At 42.1% G+C, this 12864-nt stretch overlaps 1 protein-coding gene across 8 annotated transcripts in view; it reads left to right on the forward strand.

Annotated features, from left to right (window-relative positions):
• Positions 1–113: 113 nt before the first annotated feature.
• PIKFYVE (phosphoinositide kinase, FYVE-type zinc finger containing) overlaps positions 114–12864 on the forward strand; it is a 64695-nt gene continuing 51944 nt past the window's right edge. For 2 of the 8 annotated variants that reach the window (XM_085066282.1, XM_085066288.1), the window contains exons 1-5: positions 120–261; positions 1675–1778; positions 2888–3069; positions 4563–4742; positions 10913–11031. In XM_085066282.1, the coding sequence (XP_084922408.1) occupies positions 2898–3069; positions 4563–4742; positions 10913–11031 (471 nt within the window). In that variant the 5' untranslated portion in view covers positions 120–261; positions 1675–1778; positions 2888–2897. Of the gene's footprint in view, positions 262–340; positions 731–1240; positions 1587–1674; positions 1779–2887; positions 3070–4562; positions 4743–9918; positions 10075–10912; positions 11032–12864 lie in introns of those variants that run through there. The other 6 variants (XM_085066290.1, XM_085066284.1, XM_085066283.1 and 3 more) reach the window with 6 other exon arrangements.

Consider the following 12864-nt stretch of genomic DNA (forward strand, 5'->3'; position numbering starts at 1 on the left):
CGAGGGACATCCCGGCTGTCCGCACTGCCGGCGGCTCCCGAGGCGGCAGCCACCGTGCGCCAGCCCGGGCGGAGCGGCCGGGAAGGGCGGCGGGGCGGGGCCGGCCGCTGCCGGCGGGTGGAGTGCGCGGAGCGTCGATTGGCGATGCCTGGGCGGGGAGCGGCGCGGTCGGCGGGCGGTTGGTCGGGGCTGGCGGCGCTGGCGGGCCGGGCGGTGAGGAAGCGCGGCGGTGCCGCCCCAGCTCCGCGCCGCGGGCAGCAGGTGAGCACCGCGCCAGGGCCGCTCCGGGACCCCGTGCCTTCTCCAGGCTGCACAGCCCGCCCCTGGTAGCGGCTGCCGGCGGCTCTCCGGGGGTCGCTTCCCACCGCTTCCTCCCCGTCCCGCCGCAGGGGATCTCCGGGTCTGCCATGCCGGCTGGGGGAAGGCAGCGGTGTCCCTTCACAGAGGGGCGAGCACAGGAGCTGGCGTGGCTCCGGCGCAGAGGCTGGAAGCGAAGTATGCGTGTCGTGCAGTTATGTTTAAATTGCGGCTGGTTTTGCACCCGGGATGTGCTGTCCAGGTGCCCGGGAGTAGTGTCTGTGTAAGGAGGAGTGGCCGTGTCCTTGTGGCACTGAGCAGTTGTGGTCAGCTTTGTGGGATGCAGGATGTCCCGGAGCTGCTCTGGGGGGAACAGCTGGATGTGTTCATTTTATCGGTGATGAGCTGGTGGCTGCTGAAGCTGCAGCTTCAGGTGGGTTTAGGTACATTCCCCGTGACTGTTGGTGAGGATCCTGAGAGGAGTGTACTCTGGTTTTCTGCCTGGTGACCGATATGTGCACCTTGCTGTCTCATTTCCCGTATTTTACAAATAGGTGGCTGTTTCTTGTGGTGGGATGGGTGGGAGTCCTTTCCCTTTAGTGGGGCAATTAAAGCACAGAAAGGCCGATAGGCTCCACAGCTAGGGTGTTATATAGCACAGAAAATCCAGGTGTTTCTGGAGCTAATGCTAGGTATGGTGCTCTTCTTTTCAATCTTTTTAATTAGGCTGGTACTGCTGTGACAGAAGCAATTACTATGGGATTTTTCTCCCGTTGAAACTAAACTTTATTTGTCTGTAATCATATATCTGTATTTAGTGCAAGTTCAGAGACTTGTTTGTGACTCCTATCTTGCCAGGCTATGGTCAGTTGTTGAAATATGAACATAGTTTCCTATAAAACTGGTTGACTTCACAGTGGCATTTTTAATGTGATAGTGTATGTGAAAGTATACCACTGTTGTATGTTCAGTATTTAAAATGCAACTAATAGTTGCCCTAAGATTGAAGAAACAATTCCACATTTACCTAAAGGTGTGCTCTTGAAGGAAAATGTTCCATGAAGTGATGTTTGGTGTTTAAACACATTCAAATCACCTGTTTGAATAATATTGCTGAAATGAACAACAACAAAACATATCCTCTTTTATAGAGGAGAGGATTGTGGAAGACTATGAGTCAGCCTTACCTAAAGAACCTGACCAAAGTTGTTCTTGAAACTTAGTATATGATGCCTCTTTGCTTTCTTTCCTGAGGATATGTGAATAGCAAGAGAAACTCTGAGCTGAAAGTGGTTACTATACAGAGCAACAAGCAGAAGTCTACTGAGAAGTCATGTGAATGACTTGCCGATTCCATCTTTTCTGTGTTCTTTGTAGGAGTAGTCAAACCTTGCCACATGAACTGCATGCAGCTTGTTAGTACTTCCAGTGTCACTTGCCAATCACGTGGATTTTCTCTGGACTGCACAGATTTTTTTATTGTAAGTTCCTAGAACTTGGAAGAAAATATTCTAGTCAGCAATGTATGCCTGTATGCTCTAGGGAGCAATTGTGGGAACTGGAAATTGTTATTTCATGAAGAAGTGTGTATCAGCTGCTGAGCTGGAAGTAAGCTCATACAGGGTTTTCATCCTTGGCACAGGTAGAAATCAGCCATCACTCACAGGTTCCATCAGCTCCCTGTGTTCATGCTGTCAAACATTTCACTAAGTCTTGCTTAAACAAAGATAAAAGTACTAAGCACCTTAGCCTAGCAGGCTAGAAGTGCAGGCTGAGTGAGGTGTTGTGAAAGAAATTGGGTGTCTGTTCAGGTTAGAGTATGGGCTGTGGAAAAGTATGACTCTTGGCTGTATGGAAGCTTTGGTACACAGAAAATAGGGTTTATGAGTATGGCTTCTCCTAATACAGAAAGTGGTTTGGAGTTTTTGTTTGTTTTTTATGTAGCCACTCCTTAAGATGAGGAAGTTTGCAGGTGTTAGATTTGACAGCAAGTAAACCACAGTTGAGGTTGCTTCCCTGGTAACTTGCACAAGGTCCTGCATTGTAATGCAGAGGGGAGGGAAGTAGTTTCCCACCAAACTTAATCCTTCAGTCCTGCTTTTGTTTGTAGCTCATTCCACTTCTCATTCTGAAGTTAACCTGGCCAAACAACAAGTTTGCCTTGTGCTTGTTCAGGCATGCCTGTTTTCAGTTTTATTACAAGGGCCGCAGGAGTCACAGCATTAGGAGAAGAGCTGTCAAAGTTAAAACTTCGTTGTGCTAAGTGTGCAGAGTGTCTATTTGAAAACTTCAAGTTCCCATAAAGCTCAGCTGGAGTGTGTCAGTGTAGTGGTTGTTTACTTACTTTGTTGCTCTGGATGTTTAACTAGACACTCAATTGCCCTCTGTAGAGATACTCCTCTCTCATCAGTGGCTGGGCAGGGTCCATAGGCTCCTCTGGCACTCCTGGTCTCTGCTATTAGCAAATGCCTGTGGTCAGTTGGGTGAATGTCTCTCCTCTTGGCTCTAATGAAACACCTCCTGTTCAGAAGACTGAAGAGGTTCTGTTTCACCACCCCACGTGTAATGTGTGTTGCTGAACTCTTTCCAGGGCACGTGAAATGGCTGCAGATGACAAACGGTCTCCGACACTGGACTCTACCAGTGATCTACCTCATTCTCCCAGCAGTCCATCTCATCTCACTCATTTCAAACCCCTGACTCCTGACCAGGATGAGCCTCCTTTTAAATCAGCCTACAGTTCTTTTGTAAATCTGTTCCGTTTCAGCAAAGGTGAGTGCTGGGGGGATGTGTCTGCATGGGCTGTGTGTGCCCTTTGCTGCTTGTAAAACCACCTCTGAACACAGGAGCATGTTGTCAAAGGGCTGGTGTCAGTGCTTTTGTGAGGGATGTTGCATTATGCTGTTGGGTGACATTGTAGAGCTTTGTTATGAGAGAAGATAGCCAGCATCTTGCAGCTGGAAGTCTGTGGCTGCCCATGAACATCAAAGATAAGCTGGTTAGCAGATTGTATTGTATTGTATCGATTCTTAGCTTGGCATCAGAATTTCTTTTGCCTGTATGAGTTTTTTTTTGGGGCTGAAAGTAGGAGTAACCCTCTGCCAGCCTGTATGAGCAAAATGTATACTTTTCCTTCCAGTGCAAGTTCTTACTTCAGACTTCAGCCATCCGTCACCTTCCTGTGCATCTTGTACCTTCAGCTGGGTGACAGCTGAGCTGCAATAAAGCAGGAAGTCCACACTTAATTTGCTTGGCTTAGGTGTTCCCCATCAAGAAGTCTGAAGTGTTGTGAAAGTTTTGTATATTAAAAGGTATTACTTGATTTTGGCCTTTGTGCTGTATGTGTCATGAAATACATTCTCAGTAGGCAAACTTTAAAAGAACTGTGTGAGTTCCTTTTTGTTTTAAAGAGATACCCTGCAAAGAGTGGTGAATGAATGCACCTGGTTTTTGAGCAAGATCTGTGTATCCCTTTACTGGAGATGGCAGACTGGTCAGCTGCTTTTGTTTAGTCTGTTCATTATCCAGTTCTGCTGACCATACTTCAGCAATGTTTGGGCTGGGGGAAAAGGCCAAGACAGCTTTTTGTATAAGCAAACTGATCTGTTCAGACTCTTATTATGCAGAATGAAAAATAATTACTTGCTGTGACTGCTATTAGTATGCATAGTAGAGTAGCACCTGCCATTGCTGATTTGTTGAAAGTAGCATAAAATGTGGTCAATATTGGCTTTACTTGTGTGTTTCTGACAAATGTAGCTGGAGTCAGCAAAGTCTTGTGTTGAGTGAATGGGAAAACAACCTTGAAACAATACATGAAATTGTCATGGGCTTGGAATCAATAAGAACCTGTCTATACTTGGTCTGCCGATAGAAATTAAAGTCTGCGACAACTTTAATGTGACCTCAGTACCGGCTTGTAAAATAACTGAAAAATTCTTCTCAAGATAGATGCTGATAGTCAAGTGTAGTTATTCTGTTTACCAATAATAAATCATGGTCATATTGAAGAATAATTTGCCAGGTTTATTTTTTTGACACTTTTCACATTAGGGAATTTCTGAAATAACCTGAGTCCTGAAGATGAGTTCTACATACTGTCTTGTTTCCATGATGTGTATAGTACTTTTAAAACGAAAAATTTATTTGATTTGTTTTGTTTGATCATGACCCAAAAGGGCTATTTGTGAGAGTTTTTTTTCCCTCAGCTTTACATACACTACTGGTTTTCTTTACCGTGTCTGAACAGTTTTTGTCATCTCTAGATGATGGCAGGCTTTCATCTGCAGCAGAGAGAGCAGAGGCAGGACAGAGTGATCCCCAAGCATTGAGTGGTGGCTGGTCCAGTCCTCAGCATCCCACGAGGGCTCAGTCTCTGAGATCACCGATTCCTTACAAAAAACAACTGACTGGTGAGCTGCAAAGAAGATCATCTGCAACTCTTGGTAATTTCAGCTTTGTTCTATAAGGCAATTGTTGTACTTTCCAGGATGCTTCAGGGTGAGGTGGAAGGAAATGAGAAAAGGTTCATTGACTGTCTAGATTCATAGCAGAATTTAGTATCAAGCTATATTACTTCTGTAAGTGAAGTTGCACTTTAACTTCAGAAACATGTTCCCTCCACCCTTTTTGGTGTTACAGCATGACAACTCCTTTTTGGGAATCTGCTCTTTGAGTTGGAAAACAATCTGCAACAGAAGAGGCTGACAAAACACATCCAATGTTTTAAAGTCACTTGAACCTTGATCCTGGATGTTTCTGATTTGTCTTGAGAGATTACAGTTTCTTAACATCCACATGCTAACTCTAACTTTAGTGCTTTGTCTGAATGGATATGATGTTTTTATCTTCAAGGGAGTTGTAAATGCAGGTTTTTGCTCGTAGCTGTCTTGAGGAGAATTGCGTAGGAAGTTGTGCTTAAGCTTTTATTTTTTTTTTTTCCCTAATGTCCTGCCTAACCTTGAAAATATTTCCATGTACTGTACTGAATGTTTTAGCTGGAATGGGAATTGAATGCGATTTCAAATGTGCAGCTGTGTAATGGCTTTATGAAGCTCTGGAAGAGCTAGGAAGTAGATTGCAGGGGTCCCTCTTGAGATCTGACTGGTTACTGTTTGCTGTTATTGACAGCCTTGAGGAAACTGCTGAACTGGGTAACAATCTTGTGCAAGACAGTATTTCCAAGAGGGTGGTACCTAGTGCAAACAAATCAGATCTTAAGTGCTGTTAATGTGTATGGGATTTTTAGAAAGACGTAGTTTTGGTAGCCAGGCAAAAGTCTAGTACAGATAACTAGGATTTTTATCTAAGTTGTTTGCATGCTTAGTTGAGCATGTTCATAATCTTCCTCTTTGCCCTCTAGTACTGTTTGATCTATTTAGTTGTACTTCTTCCAACAAACCAATGAAGTTTTGGGGTTTTTTTGGCTTTTTTTTTTGTTTTGTTTTGGTTTTTTTTTTGTTTTGCTTCATTTGCTTGGGCTCTTTTCTAGAGAATTTCCTCAAATGTCCCAGGAACAGCCATGTGCTCTTGGCTAATAAGCCAATTTGGTGTATTCTTGGTACCTCTTGTAAATCACTTGGAAATTGCCTGGGGATTAGGGGTTAGAAACCTTCAGGTGAGGTATGTTGTTTGATATTCAGAAGGCCGAAATAATCTTGCTGTTTGACTTCCACAGGGATTAGGCAGCCAGGGAATAAGATTTAGTTGGAGATGTGTGGGAGGAACTGTTGCTGTATTACTCCAGCTCCTTTTCAGGACCTCCATTCATATCCCTGGGTTTAGATGCAAGTATGCTTAGAAAAATGGGATGATGAATCAGCCTGTAAAGAAATAAAGTTAGACCAAGCAGGAATTGCTGACTTTTTAAAGAGATTTCTTTGATACTGTATGCTGAGTGGCCTGACTTGCTGTTAAGTATTTTCTGCCGAACAACCTTGGTGCTGTAATAAACAAGAGCTCTGTGTAATGCATGTAAAGGTGTCCTGGATTGATGAGAAGGTTTTGGGGGAGTTTTTTAGGCCTTCTCACTTTTTTTGAAGAGGGGGAAAAATTACTTGCATTGTCCTTCTCTAAAAATCAAGTATTGGTATTTTTTGAAGCAAATTTTAGAAAATTGTTTTTCTTTCCTTTTTTTTTTACCTTAAAAGGTTCTGAATAATCAGGTCTTTGAGGATTTCTGAATGCTGAGTAGTAGAGAATTTTACTTGTGCTATTGCAGCTGCTGCTGGCCTGTGCAAATAATCTTAGAAATTATCGTATCTAAATAATGAAAAGTAGGAAAATGAGTGATGGTATTTACATAAACATCTGGATTGGTAGCTTGGGTCACCCACTGAGTTCAGTGGCAGTGAGGTGTCTAAGTGAGTTGAGTTTTCTTGTAGCCCTCTGTCCACAGGTCTGTAAATGTCTTTCTAGGCTTTCTCATTGCTTAGATACTTAGTAATGTGGACGAATGTAGGCAGGAAAATATATAAGCACTTCACAATGGTCTATCTAGTCTACTCGATCTTAAATAATGTGTCAAGTTAAGCAAACTGCAAGGATTAAATAAATAAAAGACTGCTGCTGGTGCTTCTTAATAGTGATGAAATTAAATTGCTCCTGAAGATGCTGACCCTCACCCATCCATTAGCTTGTGCTGTCTGTGCAGCAGATCTTCTCATTGCTCAGGGACTATGCTGGCTGAGAACTGCAAGTGCAGAGCAATGTGGAGGGATGGTGGCTTTTGTAGGACACTGTCTGGCATCAGATATGGCTTCGGTAGGGTTTCATTTGTGTGCTTCCCTTCGGGACTGCTTGCACAAAAACATTACAATAGCTCCTTACTGGCTTTTGTGAAAATAGGAGGAGCTGTTGGATGCCTGGCTTTTGTCAGAGATGCTCTGAGGGTTGTATGGCTGAGGAGCCAGTGCTGAGACTCTGCAGTGGCTTGTGTGGCCTCTCTTGGGTACTCTGTTGCATTGTTGGGTGCTGGAGTAGGTGCTGCAGAGCTGGTGTCACTGCTGAGTGACTGTGGGCCCAGCTGGTTGTGTTCGACTGCCTGTGTCTGTGCTGTCAGATGAGGGCTTTCAAGATGCTGGATTGAACCAAAATAGACTGATAATGAGACTATTGTCAGTGAGATAATGTCACAGCTTGCAAATCCTGTTTAAGGAGAACTGGAAATGCTGACCCATTGGAGAGGGAGCATGGGTAGTAAAAGCATTTCTAGCTTGTTACCCTGTCATGCAGGATAATGCTGTTAATGCTAGACAATTGTAGCAGACTGGCAGTAATGGGGAATGGCAGAAGAGATTAGTGGGAGTAAGGAATGGCCAATGATCACAAGGGGGAATAAGGCCTGAAGAAAGCATGTGGTAGTTACTGGAAATCACTGTGAAATACAAAATTTTATGCTGTGTCAGCAAATAATTAGAAAGCACTTCGTGTTGTTTTGTATCAGTAGAACTGTGGCATCTCTAGCAGGGGTATTTTTTTATTGTTGAAACTGTGTGAATCTCTCTCTGCCTCTTGTGTTAGTATATGGTCAGCTCTCCTATAAACTGAAACTCTCAGTTACAACAGAGTAGCTCTTATGGTGTTTTTGCCTTGTCATTCACTGTAAAATTGATGCTAAAATACTATACAGTCATGAAAGAAACCCTGTGAAAACATATTTCCATGATTCAGAATTCTTTCCCCTAGGTTTTACAAAGAATCAGCAGCCATGAATACGTATAGGAAGGATGAGGTTTACTGTTGAAATGACTCTATTTTTTAGCTGTAGGAGTTCAAAATTAACTTCAGAACAATAAATAGGTTAGAAATAAGTCAATTTGGAAGTCTTTATGGAGTTCTTTTGCCATTTTCTTGAGGTTTTGTTCAGTGAACATGTAGATGGGAAGGGAAGGGAATGGATAGAAAAAACCACAATTGCTGCATAAACTGGTATTTCTGAAAAGATGTGTTCCACACTAATGTGGGTGTGTAGTATTTAAGGGCTGAGATGTAGCAATGACAGGCAAAAGTTTCTTTTAGGAGCATAAATATATATATTAGCATATATATAATAGCATGAGAAACCTGGGGCTGTTCAGCTTAGGGAAGAGAAGGTTGCATGGCCACTTCATAGGAATCTTGCAGTGTCTGAAGGGGGCATACAGGGAAGCCAGAGAGGAGCTCATTGCTAGGAACTGTAGTGACAGGACAAGGAGTCATCAATACGAATTTTAAGAGTGGAATTTTAGGCTAGACAGGCAGAAGAAATTTTAGCTGTGAGGGTGGTGAGACACTGGAACAGGTTGCCCTGGGAGGTTGTTGATGCCCCAGCCGTGGCACTGTTCAAAGCCAGGTTGGACAAAGCTGGGAACATTCTGTTCTAGTAGAAGGTGTCCCTCCCATGGCAGTGGGGATTAGGACTAGATGATCTTTAAGGTCTGTTCCAATCCCTTAATGTTCTGTGATTCTGTTATGTACTGAGTTTGCTGCTTCAGAAGCACCAAAAAGGCTTACCATTACTTTGATGTGTGTGGTCAGCCCTCTTGGGATCAAATCAAAAAGATGAGAAAACTCTTCAGAAGTACAACTGATGGCAGTTGGGATGATGACCTGGGCAAAGCAAGAAAAGCCCCCTTAGGGTTTCTGTGTTTGTGGAAGGAAACATGAGTTTTGCAGATTTAATGCTGATATGAGGAAATACAGTTGCAACACTGAGAATGTATAGATCCATAAATCATGTGTGCATTAGCTGAGAAAATGGCTGTGGTACTTATAATAATGCAGTTTGGATCAGAAATAAGAGTTAACCTACGATCAATACATGGGAATTCTTTTCAAAGGGTAACGTTTTAGACATAGTGTTTCCTTTACACAGGAATGATAATTTCTTACATTCTTGGTATACAGTGTGGTTTTTCTTAGAAAGGAAAAAATGTCATGATTGAGAAGGAAAAGAATCAACTGAATTTTAATCTGAGTTTCAGCTTCTCTAGTATAAACGGGTTGGCCATGTGCTGCTAGTGCTGATAGCATGCTTTTTCTTATGTAGATGACATCCTTCTGACACTTTTCTGTAACGGAGAAAAGGGCATTTAACTAATAACAACCAGTTCGGAGTTGCCTGTGGCATTTCCTCAGTGCTGCGTATGTTTGTATTTTGGGAATCACTTGCTTGACAAAATTTGTAGGTAGTTAGGCAGCAAAGCTGATAATTTGAATTGGAAGCAACATTCCTGGAAAGGAGGTACTCTTTTACTCAGAGGCGGTACCAGGAAGTAAATGCAGCATAGATCTTGTGATAGAAGTAAGGAGGAGCCAGAGCTTTCTCTGGTGTTATCAATGTCTTCTTAAAATATGAAAGTCTCTTTAATCACCCTAAATTACTCAACTTTGTACTGCCCAAAGGTCTGTTTGATTTTTAAAAAGAAATTAATTCCAAGTGGCTAGTTACAGGAATGGGTTTCTTTTCTTAAAAAGGAAAATGTTGTGAATTCTTTGTTGTACACAGCAGCTATGTGTGGGCTGATTGACTAAAAATACCTACTCAGAACCTGAAGAGGAGGCATGGAATCCCACGGTTTTAATCACATTACAGGGAGGGTTTTGGTCGGCTGCACACGAAGCAGTAGCATAGCTGTTACTGCACAGCAACAGTTAACAGGCTTCAGCCAGAGCTGTCAGCATTCCCGCTGACATCAGGGATAGCTCAGGCAGTAAACAGAAAGCAGCCATGTCTGTTCTTCCTGTACTAGGGGCAAGCTAAATAAAACACTAGTCAGATGGAGAGCAACGAAGCTGGTAAGAAACTTTAAACTATTTCAAAAGTTGTTGATCTAGAAAAGTGACTCAGAAAATGTTTGAATGTTTAGGTAAAGAGAGAACTGTATTTTCAAATCTTTCCGGAGGGAAGGAGCCTATCTGTGACTTGTACAGCAATGCTTCAAAGTAATCAAGCATTTTATAGGAAAGAAATTGGCTGCATTACTTATTTATTCAGGAGTCTCTTTGCTATAGTTAATCAAGAATAACTGTACAAGTTCTCAACAACTTGACTTTTTCCTTAGAAAAAAACCAAAACCAAACAAAAAAAAATACCCCAAAACCACTCAAAAATGTGAATTTCTGAATGCATTTTATTCTGAATTATTGTTTTTTATAGAAACTGAGCAATGGAGATGTGATGTTTGCTGTAGTAATTTATAAATAAGTTCGGATTAAAGCGTTGACTTATACTTTTCTTAGAATGAGTGTGTATATTGTAGCAATTATTTTGTAAGTATTAATATCTTAGAGGGCATTTTAAAAATGAGACTTCAGTGCTTTGCAAAAGATTACTACAAGCTTGGTATAGTAGACTGTAAGTCACTTCTTTAAAAGGTGTTTTCATTCTCAGAGAACTTAAATGGCTTCTTGTAAACACAGAGGGTGGTATTTGAAATGTCAGTCAAAGCAAGCTACCTGACATCAGAAACTCCTCTCGGGGGAAAAGAACACGAGGGCAAGAAGTGATACACATTGTAACTCTGTAAAATGTATATACCTATGAATGTTTTTCCCTGATAGAGGGGTTTTGTGTTGTGATGTGAATGTTGATATATCACAGAAGAAATGAATCCTGCTCTCCCTTCCCTTCCAGACAATCGAAGGAAAGTAGAACCACCTCTTGGAGGTCATGATCCTCGAACAGCGGTTCAGTTAAGAAGCCTCAGCACTGTTTTAAAACGCCTCAAAGAAATCATGGAGGGGAAGAGCCAGGTATTACTTTAGCAAGTTTTGTAGGCCAAACCATCTAGAAAATGAACTCTTTACTGGGCTTCTCTGGGCTTTGTTTTTAGATACATCATGGGAATTCTTTTTTTTTTTTTTTTTTTGTATGTTTGAGGGATGAGTGAATAAACTCAGAAAGCATTGTGTGAATGCAGGGAAAACAATTTCAGTTGATGTTGACTTTTGGCTTGCTAAACATCTGTCATATTGTGGGAGTGAATTGTTGCAGTTACTTGACTTCTTGTGCTTGGACCAGATGCTCTCATTTTAGACTCCTTCCCACTTACGTGTTACCCAATCTAGTGGAAAAAAAACCCACCAATATTTTTCTCCCTGGAATGCTAGCCATGGGCAGGTGAAACACATTGACTGTCACAAATAGTAATGAGAATTCTCAGAATGGTTTATATCTCTACTTACTGTGGTACTGATTGGTCAGCAATATTTGCTTGAAAGGCTTGTCCTGTTAAGTCATTTTTGATTTACATAAACAAAGGTCTGGTGGTTGCTACTGACTTGCTGATTTCACCTCCATCTGCTGAATTGGACCATACCTTTAAGAAGAGGATCTAGTTGAGGAAAGAATCCACAACTATTTATAAGTGATGGTATAAATAGCTGTGCCTGTGGGCAAGACATGAATAGGCAAAATTACATTTAATTAAACTGGTTGAGGAAGAAAAAGGCTTTTGGCTTGATAGCTTTTATAGGCAGACTTTGAGTAAACTTACTTAGCTTCCAGTGCTGTTCTGCTTGTAAGAATAACCTTACTTTGGTAGAAAGTGCAAGATTTTTGAGAATGAAGCAGAAGCTTTTTGCTGCAGTAAGCAGGGCATTGAGTGTGCCCCTTACTAATGCTTCAGCTTGTGGTAACGTCTGAAGGTCACAGAGATTTTCAGACCTTTTCGAAGCACTTCTCCAGCAGCTTCAAATAAGTGAAACTTCACTTTTCACTTCAAAGAAGTGAAACAGACAGGATGCAGCAGTAAATGACTCTGGCCAGGTCTTCTGGAAGCAGTCTGTTAGTTGTTAGCCTGCTGACTTCTGTGCAAAAGGTAGTGCATCACTGCCCTTGACTGCAGACATGTTTTGCTTCAGTCACTTCAGGCTTCTTCCTGCTCTGGACTTGGCCTGTCTCTACATGAGACATCTTCACTTTTGTAGAAAGCTTGTGTCAGATTTGGAAAGGTGCTGTTCTAATGAGCTTCTGCTGCTAAGGGGGGCCATACTTCTGTTCTGAACCCTTCCTCTTGACAAGAACGGGCTACAAGGAAGGCAGAGAGTTGGGAAGTGTCACCAGCAGTGGCTGGGTTTCTGGACATGTAGTCACATGCAAGTGGGGCACAGCACTGCTGTTTGGAGCAGCCCCTCTCTATGTGATAGATCCAGAGACCTGGCTTATCATGCAGAGTTGCAGCAAAAACTGTTATAGGGCATCCCCTGCGGCTTTGCAGCAGTTCCTTGGCAAAGCTCTTTGCTGCAACTTTGCTTGCAGCTTAGTGTTCATCTTAAAAATTTCTAGATTCTCAAAAATGCTAGACTGTCTTGAGCAGTCTTCAGCCTCTTTCTGTTCAGGTTTTCTTCGATGAGGACAGCATGAAAGTGTTGTTGATCGTTACTACTTTGGTCTCAAAACTGGTCTAGCAGCTATGTCAAACTTTGCTTTGTAAATATCAAAAAATAAATCCCAATTTAAAATAAAACCCAATGGGTCTTTTTGATTATGTGAAAATGAGAGCATGGATCACCTTTCATTTATGTGATTACTCTCTTCTCTGATTATTTTGAGAAAATACTTGCAGCAGTTTCTCTTGCTAAGAA

This window comes from Lichenostomus cassidix, chromosome 7, assembly GCF_008360975.1.
Source record: "Lichenostomus cassidix isolate B80296 chromosome 7, HeHo_3.0, whole genome shotgun sequence".
In the NCBI taxonomy this organism is placed as follows: domain Eukaryota; kingdom Metazoa; phylum Chordata; class Aves; order Passeriformes; family Meliphagidae; genus Lichenostomus; species Lichenostomus cassidix.